The sequence below is a fragment of the Lepisma saccharinum genome, chromosome 18 (genome assembly GCF_977018435.1).
Source record: "Lepisma saccharinum chromosome 18, izLepSacc3.1, whole genome shotgun sequence".
NCBI classification, from domain to species: Eukaryota; Metazoa; Arthropoda; class Insecta; order Zygentoma; family Lepismatidae; genus Lepisma; species Lepisma saccharinum.
Window position 1 is genome coordinate 42615746 of NC_139246.1, and position 17892 is coordinate 42633637.

At 40.3% G+C, this 17892-nt stretch overlaps 1 protein-coding gene across 1 annotated transcript in view; it reads left to right on the top strand.

The window, feature by feature from the left end:
- The first annotated feature begins 13453 nt into the window (after positions 1-13453).
- The window catches only part of LOC146002551 (venom protease-like), a 59550-nt gene continuing 55111 nt past the window's right edge, over positions 13454-17892 (top strand). Inside the window, exon 1 of the mRNA XM_083140477.1 lies at positions 13454-13544. Coding sequence (XP_082996603.1) covers positions 13490-13544 — 55 coding nt within the window. The 5' untranslated portion in view covers positions 13454-13489. The remainder of the gene's footprint in view (positions 13545-17892) is intronic.

Below are 17892 nucleotides of genomic sequence, written 5' to 3' on the forward strand. Positions count from 1 at the left end.
TCGTGTACTTTCCCTACACCCTTCCTCCTTTTAGTCTGCTTCCACCTTCACACTGCTTGAGAGTTCACAAACACTATTTAATTTCGAATCTTTCCCTATACTTGCACTGTTACCTGAGTGATTCCTAAATTTTCTCAAATTTATTTATTAATTTATCTATTTAGTAACCCCCCCCCCCTTTCACACATGTTCGCTATTCCCACTGAGCTTCTTTGCTCTCTTTACCCAGGCGTAATGTAGGAAAGTTCCCGGATTCCTTACTTGCGCCTCCCCCCCTCTCGGTCTCTCCCTCCTAATAACGCTTGTCATTATATTCTCAATGTTATCTTCATTTATTTCCCTGATATATTTTTGTCTTGCCTCCCCTGTTTCTTTGCACTGGAGGAGAATGTGAAATTTCGTCTCGTCTTCCCCACATAGCGGGCATTCTACGCTCCCGTCCTCCCGTTTAAGTTTAACTTGTGCCCATCCTCCCAGTCTGAACCAGGCCAATCCTGACCTTTCTTTTGCCCCACACAAATCCACGTAGTTCCTCCTTCCCCATTCTCGATCCGTAACCACTATTTTCGCCGATGTTAACGATATTTTTGCGTCGCATTCTGCCAAAATTTTCTGTTTGGTAATATCTTCCAGTCTGGCACGTATGGCCCCTAGCATCTGCATATCAATTCTCCCCTCTATTCCCTTTTCCCACACCCATCCTAGCCCTATACTGTATAATTCCGTCTTTATTTTTGCTACCCATTGCCTCCCATTACCCCCCCCCCCCTTATCTGTGATTGTACACAGAGTTTCTTCAAATTTCCCCCCTCCATGTTGATCAGTTTTGCCCAGTATTTAATGCTCCTCATTTTGGCATCCACTTCCTCTCTTAGTTTTCCCATTTACCTAAGTGCCCCACATGTTGCCGTACCCCTCCCTACTCCTAGCCCTTGTTTTAGGAATCTAGACTGTACGACGTTTACGGTTTCCCCTCCCTCCCAGACCCATAATTCGATGCCATAGAATAGTGTTGCCTTAACTGTGGCCTCGTAGACCCCCTCCAGAATTTTGATTGGAATATTTAGTACTTTGTATTTTATTTTTCTTGTTTTTTCTAACGCAAAAATTGCTTTACATTTATTCCTGTGTACGTGCCTTGCCCACCTACCCGTCATTGTCATCACCATGCCTAGTGTTGCCCACGGGACGAGACGGGACAGGCTTTTAAAAATTCGAGACGAGACGAGATTGACCATGTGTCATAAGACAAACGAATATTTTCGAGACGAGACAGCATTTCCACGGGACTCCACGAGACGAGACAGGCCAAAGTCTCGTCTCGTGGGCAACACTAACCATGCCTAAATAATCGTACTGTTTCACCCTATCGACACTTGTCTCTCCGTATTTCCATTGTTCATCCTTACCAAATACGTACCTATTCTTAAATACCATTATTTTGGTCTTCTTCATATTTACTCGCATGGCCCATTTCCCGCAATATCCGTGTAACGTGTCTAGACCGTTCTGTAGACCTGCTGTTGTGTTCGAAATCAGTACCAGGTCGTCTGCGTATAACAGAAGTGGTACCTTTACGTCGGATATCTTTGGTGGATCCGTGTCCCTCTGCGTTATTTCATCCACGATATCGTTCCTGATGCCTCGGAACAAACTCCACACGCTTCAAATCGTCGGACAGAACCATATGAATCGATCCGTGAGAGAAACCAACTTCATGATGATCATTTTTCGATCCAATGGTATCAGTTGTCGCAATTTTTCAATAATTTTTTCGGTTCTCGATATGGAAGGCCTGCCGTGAGCTCTGGTCAACCTCCAATGTTCATCCTTAAACTGGGAAAAACAGTCATACATTACTGATTTCTTCAGTGCAGGATCACTTTAACTTGCTACGGCCGATAGCGTCTCTGAAGCAGATCGTCCTAATTGGCACATGAACTTGATGTTCGCACGATGTTAAAATTACGACAATGCACCAAATGGTCAACACTCACGTCTAACTAAACAGTGACAACCAGGGCCGGATTAACCTATGGGCAACTGGAGCAATTGCCCCAGGGCCCCCATCAAAATGAAGCTGTGAAGGGCCTCCGCCAAAAAAATATTTTAACCAGCTGATATGTTTGTGAAAAATTACATAAGTTGTATTTTTTTAAAGAAAAAATAAGTATTGTCGTATGTCTACACTCTTCTGGATCCAATTGTAGCACAGCTCTCAGTCGATCTGTTTGTAGATATCTGAAGCTCAGTGTACTTTATACCATGGATTGATTTGGCTGTGGTGTGGAAATAAGGCACACTTATTCAAACAATCAATTCTCAGATATGATTAAGATAATAAGTAATCCTACGAAGTACATAATTTTGTTTCGGTAATAACATCGTATTACAACTGTGAGTTTTTCTAGGGAAAATTTTGGCAACTCCATCACAAATTACATCTGCAGCTTGCGAGCTTGTGAGCATCTACGAGGAGGATCTGGAACCCTCGCTAGAGAATGAGCTAATACAGTTTACACGCCTAGTAAGCAGTAGCAATGTCAAACATCAGGAAGACATCCCAATGGAACTGTCTATGTATAATACTGTATGTAAGGCCCCGTTCCGCAGTACATTTCCCAATGTCGAAATTCTCTTTAGAATGTATTTGGTCGTAATGGTAACAAACTGCAGCGGAGAAAGATCTTTCTGAAAAATAAAATTAGTGAAAAACAGGTTTCGTGCTGCCATGGGACAGGATTGCTTATCCGATCTTTTGTTTATTAAGCATTGAACATGCACTTCTTCGTGAATTGGACTTCGATGATATAGTAGATGAATTTTCGGCGAAAAAGGCAAGAAAAGTGTGTCTACTATAAATGTTAAGACTTTGGGAATTTTTTTGAAGAAAGTGTAGTTATTACAGTTTCCACAATGAATCTGTCGGTAATTGTCCAGTAGATGGACCGTTCATATGTAGTGACATATTTACTCTTAATTGTAAATAATATCATTTATAATAAATTATGTACGTAAGTATACTGCTCAGTTCTCTTTTTCCGTCTGAACCCCCTTAGTATTAATATATATTGTAGTTACGGTGTTCACTTTTCATAATATACTGTAGTCATTTAGACGCATAATTTTACTGCTGCTTTAGCGCTACAATTCTCGTCCTGTAACTTTATTTTACTGCGCTATTCTCCCTGCAAACTTATCTGCGATATGTTCGATTGTGATTGTGAATGACTACTGATTCTAAAATCAGGTCTACCATTTCAGCTACTGAAAATTGTTGGTTAACAAATTGAGCTAATAAAGCTCCTTGTAAAAAAAAAATAAAAAAATGGGGGCCACGACAAAACATTTTGCCCAGGGGCCTCCACAAACCTTGATACGGCCTTGGTGACAACACTTCAGGTCCTAAACCTGTAGCAACTGCCAGCAGGACCTCCCAGATGGCGTAGTGGTATTGTCGTCGCCTTATATTGAAATGCTCCCGAGTTTGTTAGCTGGTGCTTCGGATCCCACTTTAAACTGTAGGCCCAGTCCCGATTAGCCTATCTGTGCATAAAGTGGGCTTAGAACATAAAACTCAACCATGGTAAGCTTCCTTCCCACCATATTATCTCTCATTCTCCGCCTGGAGGAGAATTCCTGGAACATTATGACTGACCGTCCAGGCACGTAGAAATATATTTCGGGGGGGGGTTCAAGTGTCTCAAAAATAATGGTATTAATAGTGATAATGTTTAAATTAAAATAATTATATTAAATTAATTAAAATAGTATTAATAAAATTTTTAAATTATTATTATATTTTTATTACATGAATAGGTAAAATACGGTTATATAACAGCATGTATTCATTATCATTAAGGTCGGCAAAATTTGTAAAGAAGTACAACTGCCCAGGCAAGGAAATTAATGTCAACTAGATAAAGAATTTACTATTTATTGAATAACAAAAAAGGATGTTAGATCCAATTCACGGAAGTAAAGTTCCTGGTAATTATTTATGCACATACGTACTAATACATTTTACATAAATCTCTTTTCGTACTGTCATTCAAAGTCGTATGATCCTAATATAATCCTTGCCTTCCAATTAGTTCAGCGGAAATAAATAATCCTCGATTAAACAAGTAATGTTCATTATTTAATTTTAGTTATTTTATTATTTCATTACTTTCAATATTTCATTTTAGCACTAAGTAAGTCTGTCGGGGGGGATCCTGACCCCTTGGACCCCCCCCCTAAATACGTCCATGTGAGCGTCGTATTGTAATACTTGACATGTCCTTTCCCATTACACTAATATTTATTGTTAATATTTATTGTTATTAATTATCTTTTCTCTTGTACAAATGTTTATTGTTCTTTAATCGTAATTTCTGTAATTTACCTATCACTGATAATGTCAGGATAGTGACTAACCTGCATATACTTATCTTGTAAGAGCTGTTGCCATGGCAATTACGAGTGTCTTTTGTCTTGACTAAGAAGTTCGGGCTCGGTTTTTGAATAGAGTGATCAAGTGGAATTATAAGAAGTTTAATTTCTTTGAGTGAAATGGATTTTATGTTAGACACATAAGTACGTATTTAGTTTGCAAAGAAGTAAAATAGAGTTCCTTTTTCTTAGTGCAAACTTAACTTTCAGTTTTATTTGGTTTGAACAACGAAGAGCGATATTACCCCACACGCTGAGAGGCATCACGTGTATGCTTTCTATAGTCTTTCATGTGAATTTATTATTTGCTCTGGTAGTTAAATCATGTTCTTTTGACCAAAGAACGTGTCATACTAGAATGTTAAATGTGTCACCCAGAACGTGTTTCAGGAGACAATAATCTTCCTGTAGGGATTATACAGAGACCAAAATTGATGTTTTTAAAATTCGAGACGAGAACAAGACAGACCTCTGTGAAATCCAAGACCATCATTCAGTGCATGCAAATTTCATCTAACTCAGAATTTCTTTGCTACTCGACTTTTATTTTCAGAAAGATATTCCAAACTATCCGATACGTTTTAACAGGCCTGTAGCGAGGGGTAGTCTAGGGGGGAGGGGGTGGGCTGAAGCCTAGGGTGCCTTATTTTTTAAGACAACATAGAATATGCGATGGAGAAATTTACACTTGGCAGAGCTATACAGTATTTTGGTGAGACCTCCTGAAATTTTCCGCCTCCCAAAGTAGTAGCAATAGTACGATTTTGAAGATCTTCTTTTCAGACACTAAGACATAACTGAAATATTCTAAAATATGCTAAACTTTTTTAATTACAAATGCAAGCTAAGAATCTTTAAATCTAATCCTATATTATTTCTTACATTTTTTTCTTTGCTTCCTAATTTCAAAGTTTGTAGGATGTAAATATCACAGCGTAAGAAGAAAATGCACAAAAAATGTCGGTCTTGGTGGTGCGGAGGGGGATGAAGAGGGGCGCCAAACCTGCTGAGGGCTCCAAAATATCTAGCTAAGGAGCTACGTTTTAAACTTATTTTAAAGTCAGTGGTGGCGATTGGGTTAGGTGGGTAAGGTGCCAGAGCGTGGGGGGAGAGGAAGTAAGGAGAGTTTACTTTCCTTTTTGGTAGATAAGGTTTAGCATAGATAGGAGGCAAAAGTGGCAAAAAGGTAGGCAAAAATGGCAAAAAAGGGGGGCAAAAGTGGCAAAAAAGGGGGGCAAAAGTGGCAAAAGGGGGCAAAAATGGCAAAAAGGGGGCAAAAATGGCAAAAGGGGGGCAAAAGTGGCAAAAAGGTGGGCAAATATGGCAAAAAGGGGGGGGGAAATGGCAAAAAGGGGGGCAAAAGTGGCAAAAGGGGGCAAAAATGGCAAAAAGGGGGCAAAAATGGCAAAAGGGGGGCAAAAGTGGCAAAAAGGTGGGCAAATATGGCAAAAAGGGGGGGGGAAATGGCAAAAAGGGGGGCAAAATGGCAAAATGGGGCCAAAAGTGGCAAAAAGGTGGGCAAAAGTGGCAAAAAGGGGGGCAAAAGTGGCAAAAAGGTGAGGAAAAATGGCAAAAAGGGGGAAGTGACAAGAACGGGGCAAATGACCCCCACGCCCCCTGATCGCCGCCACTTTTTAGAGTAAGTAATTTTTACATGATTGTATCAATAATTTCGAAACCGGAGAAGGGAGAACGAGAATACACTACAGCAGCGCTTCTCAAACTATTTTTTTCTCATTGTACCCTTTAGTCGTAACTAAACGTCTTAATGTACCCCCACCATAGGTTTTCTCGCAATTATGGGTTTCGGGAATTTTTTTGGGCTCTCTAATTGTTGGGGCGTTTTTTATATGTTGGAGGCATGTATCTGCAATTGAACAAAATGGCATTCGGGCTGTTTGTGAAAAGATGGTAATTAAATAAACATGAGAATCCAACTTTATTATTTTACTAGCTGATTACCCGGAGTTGCCCGGGTGTTTAATGAATTCTTATAATAATAATAATAATCCTTTGCGCAACAGGCCATGAAGGGCCTAGGCATACCTACCGACTGCCGGTCTCCTTCCCACGCTTTCCTTCGTCACCTCTAAACGTGGAGATCTTCAACCAGTATTGGAATAGTCGGGGGGTCAGCCCGACGTATCCCCAGCCGTTATAGTAGGTCGTCTCGACCGGATTACGCTCACTCACTCACTCGGAGCTTCCCAATTTCCTCACGATGGTGGGTTGCCACCGGCCCTATACGCAGGCCGAATAAATTCCGACCAGAGCCGGATTCGAACCTACGCCGTCCCGCAGCGAACGATCTCAAGACGAGTGAACGCCTTAACCCGCTCGACTACGGAGGAGGACTAATGAATTCTTACTATAGCGTAAAATGTAACTAATTTTATTTACAGGTATTTAAAAGTATAAGAACAGTATACAAATTATAATGTAATATATTTTACATATTCACTATAATATAAATTTAACAACAATTTATGAACAACATTTTTAGTTCCACCTTCAAAAGCAAAAATACGTACATAAATTGAACGGCATTGGGAGTGTCGCTATTCATCTTTGCGACCCGGAAAACTATAGATTCCACGCCAATATCGGTCGTTTTACATGTCACCCCCATCCCTAGGGGTGCCAGAGGTGTCTTGGAGTTGAACGGCATTGGGAGTGTCACTATTCATCTTAGCGACCCCAAAAACTATGGATTCCACACTAATATCGGTCGTTTTACATGTAACCCCTTTCCCACCTACAGGGGTGTTTTGGAGTTGAACGGCATTGGGAGTGTCACTATTCATCTTAGCGACCCCAAAAACTATGGATTCCACACTAATATCGGTCGATTTACATGTAACCCCCTTCCCACCTACAGGGGTGTTTTGGAGTTGAACGGCATTGGGAGTGTCACTATTCATCTTAGCGACCCCAAAAACTATGGATTCCACACTAATATCGGTCGATTTACATGTAACCCCCTTCCCACCTACAGGGGTGTTTTGGAGTTGAACAGCATTGGAAGTGTCACTATTCATCTTAGCGACCCCAAAAACTATGGATTCCACACTAATATCGGTCGATTTACATGTAACCCCCTTCCCACCTACAGGGGTGTTTTGGAGTTGAACAGCATTGGAAGTGTCACTATTCATCTTAGCGACCCCAAAAACTATGGATTCCACACTAATATCGGTCGATTTACATGTAACCCCCTTCCCACCTACAGGGGTGTTTTGGAGTTGAACAGCATTGGAAGTGTCACTATTCATCTTAGCGACCCCAAAAACTATGGATTCCACACTAATATCGGTCGATTTACATGTAACCCCCTTCCCACCTACAGGGGTGTTTTGGAGTTGAACAGCATTGGAAGTGTCACTATTCATCTTAGCGACCCCAAAAACTATGGATTCCACACTAATATCGGTCGATTTACATGTAACCCCCTTCCCACCTACAGGGGTGTTTTGGAGTTGAACGGCATTGGAAGTGTCACTATTCATCTTAGCGACCCCGAAAACTACGGATTCCACTCTAATATTGGTCGTTTTCGATTATGTTTACATGTCACCCCTTCCACCCACACCCCTAGGGGTGCCAGGGTTGTCTTGGAGTTGAGCAGCATTGGGAGTGTCCCTATTCATCTTATCGACCCCGAAAACTATGGATTCCACAGTAATATTGGCCTAACCAATATCCACTTCAAGATAGTTAGTTAGATGTTTTGTACACACGAATTCAATAGCGACACTAAATCGGAGGCTAGAATTGATTAGAAATTATTAGTCGCGGTGGTTTGACCAGGCCCGTACCCAAGGGAGGGGCCATGGTGGGCATGCCCCTTTCGAACCATCAAAAATTTAAATGTGAACCTATAAACAGCTATTTATTCAAATTTATTATTTATTTAAATTTTGTTCTTGCATAAATGAATGTGTTTGTTGTGTAGAGAGCTAACAGAAGTTTGCAGACTGCAATATTGCGGAGTTTTAACTTTATAACCAACGATGCAAGGGTACCAGACGTCCGATTCACCGATTTATACCGCGTTTGTTACAACCTGTCCCGGTTCCCTCGCTAGCTGATCGCTGGCTTTTCTCCGTGCTGGGGAAAGTCAAAGCCAGGCAGCCAATTAAAATACGCAACGTCGCAACAGCTTCTAATAATCGCCTCTTCTAGCTTCCATTCGCTCCTCGCTGCCCAGCAGACGATTTTTTCCTCGTTTATCATTGGCACCGAAACTGTAGAGCGATCGCTAGCGCGGGAAACGTGACAGGTTCTAACAAACGCGGTATAGTTAGGACAGCCCATTACTTTTAATCCATGTCCCGACTTTCATCGAACTGCAGTCGTGATTCGAAAATGTCGCTTTATTAATTCATTTGTTAACTCAACATCTAGACATGTTCTTTACTGTAATAATACTAATTGCTAATATGCAACATATATAATATAACTCGAGTTAACTTGTTTTTTGCTTTAGGTTTTTGATGTTCGTTCGCCTTCCCATGACAATATATATATAAACATATTTTCGGATCTGGCCCCTCCCTAAAAAAAAAATCCTGGGTACGGGCCTGCCCCCTTCAAGTCGTTCATGTACGCCTGGGGGTACGTGGGCCACAGTTTGAGAACCACTGCACTATAGCATCGAGACGAGACCGAAAACAAGTCAATAAGTCTCGTTTTTTTTGACTCGTCTCACCTTCCTCTGATCATGTTGATGAAGTGTTTTCTGGTGTTTCTTATCAGTTACAACATTTCAAGCATCCGCTTCCAGGTCAGTAGGAGGATTCTGGAGAAGTCTGCGTGCACCGTTCCATATGTTTACACGTAAACTGACCTTAGATTTTCCACGAAGGCTTGCGTATTTGTAGGGCGAAATGTGTGGCCAAATAAGAGAGCAACTGACACAGTTAACTTTCAAAACAAAAATATTAACATCAACTATGAGGAAGAAAACGCTAACATTTTAGTTAGCTGTATTCTGAAATTTTGTAAATTAGCAGAGCAAGTTCCTTTTACCAAGAAAGAGACGGATTACAGAGGAGAGAATTTCAGGGTCATCGAACTCCTCAAACCTCTCCTTCAAGCACTGCGTAGATTGTCAAACTTCGTTTTAAGTACACTTTACGCACAGATAGGCTAATCGCGACGGGTCTACAGTTTTAAAGTGGATGTTTCAACATTGAGGTTCGAATTCAGAACCTTTGATTACAAGGTGTGTTAATACTACACCACCCGGGAGCCCCTATTCCGTACAACGTTCGTAGTTTACATATGCATTAATCGTCAAACACTTGGCCTTCCCGATGGCGCAGTGGTAACGTCGTCGCCTTGTAATCAAGGGGTCCCGAGTTCGATACCCGGTGGTACAGTAGTTCGGATCCTACGTAAAACTGTAGGTCGAGTCCCGATTAGCTTTCTTGTGCATAAAGTGGACTTAAAGCAACAATTAAGTCGAACATCTGGAGCACACAAATGTCATCATCATAAATTGTAGCTGGTTGTTGCCAGTCCGGGGATGTGCACTAAATTTCGCATATACTTTTCTATCATTAGCAGATCCATTATGGCAACAGTGATAAAGTCAAAGTGTTTTTAGCCGATCCGGAGGTTTATTTCATGTATCAATTGACTCCTACACAGGCCTGTAGCCAGAATTTCATGTCAGTGGGGAGAGGGGGCTCAGCACTGGCGTAGCCAGAAATATTTGTAGAGGGAGTCAGGCCATACATAAAACTTGATTAGTACAAATAATAATAACAATAATAATTATTGTTATATTACAATAATAACTATTATAAGTTATAAAAATATACCAATTTCAATCCAAATTTATTGTTATTATTACATAAATGGAGAGACGTTGCTACTCGATCCACCGTATCAGTGAATATCTAACACAATTGTTGTCCATTATCTTTCTTATATTTTGCACAGTTCGTGTACTGAAAATCATAGTTATTTCATTTTGTTATTAACTTCTACACAATCGTTTAAGAAAAGGTTTTAACATTTAGTGGTAAATTTTACTCATAAAGTTTATACTCTGTGACACCTCACAAAGAAAACTGTAAGTTTTGGAAGTTGTGGATCTATTTATTCTTTGGATTAAATTGTAGAATATAAAAATATAACCTTGATCCTCTATTATACTAAACCTTTTTGGATGTAATGCTGTTTTTACTGTGGTTATAACTTTATTTATGTTATTCGCAGTAAAAATAATATTTAAATTAGATATTTGTAGGATTTCCAGGAAGGCTTCAGCTCCTTGGCCCCACTGGCTACGTGCCTACTCCTACACCAGTCCTTTATGCAAACATGTCCTACGTAGACAAAGGAGTGTAGAGAAAGACAATTTAGACGTGTTTGATTTCTCCTGTAATTCTTGCAAGTGCAGTGGAACCAGTGGCTGATCCAGAAGTTACAGTAGAGAGGCGAATTTCAGTCGTGCAACTCACCTCGCCGAGAAACCTTTCTAACCTCTTGTACTGTAAAGAAAATATCATACTGTAAAAAGGAGCCAAGCTGACTTCCATATTCTAGAGATTCGAGTATTGTTTCATAAAAATAGTTCTCCATTACTGGAATGGACGGTCATTATTGTGTTGTGTGAAAAGAAAATAAGTGTTCATGGAGTGAAAACTGGATTAGGTCTACACTGATTTATTGAACATGCGTATTTTTTTAGAGTGTAAAAATTTCTTTCTTCAGCTTGTTTAGATGGGTAATCTGGGGGTTATTGCTATTCTCTCAAGGGAGTCTCTTCCATTTTGAAGCTCATTGCATCATTGTTACGATCCAAATTTAAACTGTAGGTCCAGTTTCCATTGGCCTATCTGAGAATATAGTTGAATAAATCAAACATTGAAAAATATTCTCGACATTACACTTGGTGAAAAAAGACAGAGCATTTGAGCCTTCAAAAATATTAGGCAAAATATATCCAAAACCCTTACATTTGGAAGGGGCCATCGCCCCGATCGCCCTCCCCGTGGATCCGCGCCTGAGTGGAACTCCGATTCTACATTCTTGGATTTTACATTTTCCCGCATAATACATTCAATCTGGATGGTCTTAACATAACAAAATGTTGTAAAATTTTCCTCCACTTTAAGATTTTTCGCCTTGCTCCACTGAAAAAAGTAAAATCGGGGTTTCACTGCGTATCACAAATGCACGTGTGTGCTTTAAATAAACTAAAAGATTAAGCTCTGAAATTTAGTTGGCTTTAATTTACTTTTTTTTAAGTGAAGGGGGGTCATAAGCTCATCTTATGTCATTGTGGATTGAGAACTGCCTTTTCTTGTCCGTCCGTGTCAACTGTCGATATGGCAGAAACTCCAAGAGCCATAAAATTAAACAAACAAAAATCAACTCGATCAGTCTGGCCATGGGAAACAAAAATCCATCTAAAATAACCTGTCGCTGTCTCTGTTGATTGACAGAATTAGGTTATTATACGTCGCTTCTCTGCCACTTTCGGTTAATCGCAACGATGACGATGGGTAAGGATATGATGAAATTGCTGAAGGAACTCTCGCAAAAAGCACCCATGCCCATTCCGGGATTCGAACCCAGGACCCCTGATTAGTAACACGTTGTGATAACCAATCCACCACGGAACTCGGCCTGTCGATATCTCGGAACATAAATTGATTGTGACGTCAGTCTGTCCGGTGGTCAAACAATTGACATATTTTATGCTTCGACGTCTTCCAAACAATTGGAATGAAAAACAGTGCTGAAAATGAATGGATATGCGCGGATATGTTAACTGTACCCCCAGTAAGAAGAATTATGCAAAACATCCCTTGTTCCCATGTTAAAACATACCAGCATTCCCAGCTATACACTGTCGGGGCTATCTCCGTGCATGTAGTGATGCGAAGACGAAGATGGAGGGATAACGTTGAGATGGACCTAAAGGATATCGGTAAGAATGGAAAAGATTGGATTGATCTTGCCCAGCATAGGGACAGATGGAAGGCTTGTGTTGCTGCAACCAGGAGTGCCCACAGGGGGTATTTATGACGCGGCCGCGTCATGGGATTTTGGTGGGGGACAACATTTTATAGTTTATCTACCAATTCTATATATCTCCACACACAAATTAAAAACAGACTACGTTCGTGTATGGCTGATAGGTGGTTAATATCTACCTGAATTCCATCCTGGGAGTCTTGATATTTTAAAAATGGTGCAAAATGAGGAAATTATCAATAGGTTTGCTGCAACAACTTGCAACGTCAGAAGTTATTATCATTTATGTAAAATGTTATTTCAATCAATGTCAAAGTAATATGCAATATACAAATAAATGTCTATATTGTAAACAACACTTAAAGTAAACATATATTGCTTGTATATGTTTGTATGATATTCTTCCGCAAATTTTATCTGACCAAAAAGCGCCCCCCGTGGCGGAGTGGTTAGCACATCTCGCTACGATGCCAGGGGTCCCGGTTTCGAATCCAGGCTTGGGCATTGATGTTTGTGAGTTTCCATTCATCAATTTCATCATGTCATCACTCATTCCCATCTTCGCAATTAGCCAAAAGTGGCACAAAAAGTGAAGTAAAATAAAGCAAATCAATCAATCAATTGTCTGATCAAAATAATTTGAGTAAATAATTTGGCGGGGGGTGCGGGGGAAATGTTCTACCTTTTGGGGGGAGTGCGTCATAGGCCTTGGGGGGGGTGCCTCTGGCTGCAGCCATGAACCTTCGGGTTTAAGAAGGCTAGAGAGTTAGTTACTTAATATTTATTTACATTTTACGTATTTCTGTTCAGGTGGGTAATGCCCCTCCCCTTTTTGAAGAATTTTCGTTCAAACCTAAGGTTCTGCTAGGTCAGGACTCGACTGGATGACTTCGTTGGAATTCTCCGTAACTGGAAGTCGAGCGGAAAATTCGTGACGTAATGGGAAAAGGGGCGGAGCGAAATTTGGATCAGCGCGGAGGTTGTTGAAATACGCTCAGCCGACGGAGCGCTCGGCAGTGTTGCTTGTGTAGTGTGTGAAGGAGTGTAGGTAGCATAGTTATCAATGGAGTTGCGTGGAGACTGGTTGTGGGCCGTTTTTATTTTGGTGCTTGGAGCAGGTGAGTGACACTTGTCAAGGTCATACTGTGTGCTTGCGGTGTTCTATTTTAAAAAAGGAAAACGAAGAAAATAAATTTTGTAGTGGTGTCAGTACGGTAAGTGATTTTTATCATGCAACATTATTTTGTTTTGGAAACACAAAGGGAAGTAGTCCACGACATGTATTCTTGTTGGCTTCTTTCGCTTGGTTTGTTTACGTTTCTCCAGTTTCAAAACTGTCATTGCATGACTTTGAGGGAACTGCTTCGAATCTCGACTGTCGCATGTTTGTTTGTTCTGGCACCCAATTGCTCAGAGTGGAAAAATCTTGAGCAGTAGACGCTTGATTTTTGACGTGATTTTCGTTGCTCAAATCAAGATTGTGAAAGTAATGTGACGAATGTTTAGAGAAATCATATTTTGAATATGTATGCCACAAATATACGAATATGTGCATTGATTTTTGAATACTAGAGAAATGGCAGAAAATTATATGGAAAAATATATACTCCAAACGGGGAAAATGTAACAAACCTAAACAGTGGCGGCGATTGGGTGTCAAATCTGGGGGACAAGAACTCAAAACTGTATGGTCAAGAACAGTTTACTTTCTCTTGGTAGGCAAGAGATTATAGTGCGGGGCAAAAAGTTGGGCGGGAGGGCAACTGCCTCCTAATCTCCGCCACTGTAACTAAGAAATATGAAACGTTGCCCCGACTTTGTAATATTTGTTTGCCTACATAATATGGAAACAAATATGATTATATATAAAAAATATTCTTATCAGTATTGCCTTTTTCGAGTAGCAGTAACTGTACTTAAAAATATTTAAAAAGAGGGTAACTGCAAGTCAGTTACTTTTAAAAATATTTTTTCAAAAGGCCGACCTCCATGGTGGAGTGACTAGCACAGGGTGCACCGGGTTGGACTCCCGGCCTGGGCACTTTGTGAGTGTCCCTTCATCAATTCAATCATATCATCTCACATCGTCATCGTTGCAATTAACGAAAAGTGGCGGAAAAGCAACGCTAAATAACAAAAATCAAATCAAATCCATGAGAGATGGTTGCGGTGGGAAGCTTAGCATATCTGATCGCAGTGTCATCATGGGCGTCCGGAAGGGGGGGGGCAAGGAGGGGCCGTGCCCCCCCTGGAAAACGAAAGTCAACCAAAAATTACATATTTCACACATATAATTTAATTTCAGCCACAATAATGTGTGTTAATTATTGCACGAACATGATAAATTCAAATTTAAGCGGGGTGTAAGGGGTGCTCCTTCCAATTAGTGCACCCAATAGTCAACCTCACTTCCACGTTAGTACACCCTGGACTGCAGACTAACGAGGCTCTGGCGACTGGCCCCATGGTCAGTATAATTTTGTTTGTGTTGTCCTGTGTTTTGTCCTTATTCGTGCTGAGTGCTCCTTTACAGCCTCAGCTTTTAACGAAAGTCAGAAGATTTTAATATTTTATGATTTTAGTTATGCAACGTTAGAGTTGTTATGTGTAACAATAAGGGGCTGGACCCCGTATAATGTGACGGGTGCAAAATAGCCTTAGTGCTGACGCACCCAAAATTTTAAATTCAAATTCAAAATTCAAATGTAAGCAATGTTTTTTGAGGGGTGAACACTATTATTGGGGAAAATATGCCATGTTGGTCCCCCTGGATAAAATACCTTCCTTGCCCCTCCCTGGAAAAAAATCTTGCGGACGTCCATGAGTGTCATTAATGCTCCATTTCAGTTAGACGCGATGAGATTTTTTTGGGTCATCAACTTCAGAGCTCTAGTAGGTATGCGTTGCCATCTTATTAATACAGTGCAAGACCACAATTCCTGGAACTTTTTGAGCGCCCCATTTTGTTAATTGGGACGGGGGTAGAATGCATCCTTTGTGTTCCCTCACTTCGAGCACTGCTCCCATTAATTTTCGTTCTTTGTCATTCTCATAGAATCTAAAGACTTGGGAATTTATTAAAAAATAGTACCCCTTTGTGAGTGTCCCTTCATCAGTTTGATACAATCATCACCATCAATTATCATCGAATACAGGAAGTCCATAGATTTACACACACTCTATCTAGGGTAGTAGTTCCAAAACTATTTCGTTTCACGGCGCCCTTAGTGTTTCAAGATTTCTCCGCGGCGCCCCAGTCGGAATGTAGACCTATCTAACATTTGCAACGCTCAGTTACTGTGGTTAGTAGGGACACAAATTTATGGTAAATAAAAACTGAGGAGAGCGGTAAATAAAATGTTAGATCAGCGGTATATACCAGCGGTGAAAAAAAAATTGCACACTCTTTTTCATTATGAGAGGAGCAACATACAAAAGAGCTATAAATTGATAAACTACTTCATTTTTATATACTGTACACATGCACAAGTACTTAGCTGTCCAACCAAAAAGAAAACATCAACACAAAATCACTTCATTTCTAAATTGCATATCTCAAGTGATTTATTCATTGTATGTATTTAAAGGATATCCTTGCTGTCCAACAAATAAAATAATCACTACTGCACATACACAAACACATGTTGAAAATCACATGATGATAAACAAAATTCATTCATGACTGAACACAAATTACACCATTGTCTCCCTTGATGTGCGGGAAGATACTAATCTTATCGCTGCTACAGCTAGCAAGTTCAATGAAACTGGAAGTTGAGTAGACATTCGGGGGAAGAAAGGAATGCAGCTTGACAGGGAGCGAAGTTTTCGAACTGAGATTATGTGCATGGGAAATCCCAATTTGCAGCGTCTTCCTGATGTGATCGAAGATAAAACGTTCTTCAGCTGCAAGTTGTAGGAAACTTTAGGCAAACGTTTCGTTACAAATCGACAGTTCGCGCGCACAACCTCGATTGCCGGTTTTTGCGTGTTTTCTTCTTAATTTGATGATATTTCACGGTTATTTCGCGAAAAAGCGTTCATTTCGTTGAAAAGCACACATTTCGCATTACTTCGCGAATAAAACTCATGAATATTTCATCATTGGGGGTGTAGTTACGTGCAGAATGTTCAAAATTGAATCTTTTTTTCACATTTCGCGATTTCGCGCATCGCGAAAATTCAATGTCCCTAGTGGTTAGGTTGATTGCTGTAAGTTAAAAAATAAACACATGCTTCAAATTCAGAAACACGTTATATGTAAAAAGTACTAAATAAGCACACATTTGGAACAATCATATCATTTCAGTGAAAATATTGGAATATTTCGCGGAGACCCTGTGAGGCGGGGCGCCGCGGTGTACACTTTCGGAGCCACTGATCTAGGGGATATAAACTGAGTTAGAGTTTCTAGTTTAAGTTTACTTAATTGCGCAAATAGGCTAATTGGGAGTGGCCCTACAGTTTATGTGAGATCGGATTCACTGCGTGGTATCGGCAACATAGGTAAAGTTCTCGGTGCATATAGCACCGCACTATATGAAGGCACATTTAGGGGATGTGGGGGAAGGGCTCACACATTCTCGATGTTGGCATATTTTGGAGGTGATGTGATCAGCACCACTCTCCGGCCGGGCTTTATCCCCTCCCCCGGTACCTATTGGTTTGAGGCTGGGTGAGCCCCAGAGCAGTTTTATGCGGGGACAAAGCCAGAAAAATTCTGACTTTAGATCACCAACTCGAACCCAGTTTCCCGCGTGGCAGTCAGACGCCATACCGACTAGAACACCGAGGCTCTCACAGGGTATCGAACAGAGGAATATAAATGAACACATTATTATTATTAAAAGTAACAAGTAAACATCAAAATAATAAGAAACTACATATTCATTACTTTCGCAAATTTATTTCACGAGTACACACTTTCCACTGAAAAACTCAATATGCTGACCAAGGCAGAAATTTATTTTATTATAAAACATAAACTAAACGCAACGTTTCAACCTTCTAGCAAGGTCTTCTTCAGACTCATTACAAACATTACTCCCCTTAGTGTTACTTTCCACTGTTGGTCATACTGAATTTTAATGTGCCATAAATTGTGTATCGATTTTGCAATTCGTACATTAGCGAGTTTCTCATCTACAGAAAATATAGCCTTTTTTATAGAATCAATATTAACATAAGTTAACATTTCTAGTATCTGTATATGGAATTCTGGGAATGATTTTTTGGGTTTTGACGTCGATCGTACTGATGGCATTAAACGAAAATCGTATCGCTAGAAAGTATATTGGAAATATGTATGTTACAATAATTTACAAGACTATTGTCTTGTTTCTTGGGAGGGGAGGAACCATCCCTGGCAAGGACTTGGGTTTAGCGAGAGGGGGGCGGGGGCGATCCCCTTCATGCGCTGTGTCCAGTAGGCAAGGAACTGTTTTTGTTTTTGTTTCTGACATCAAA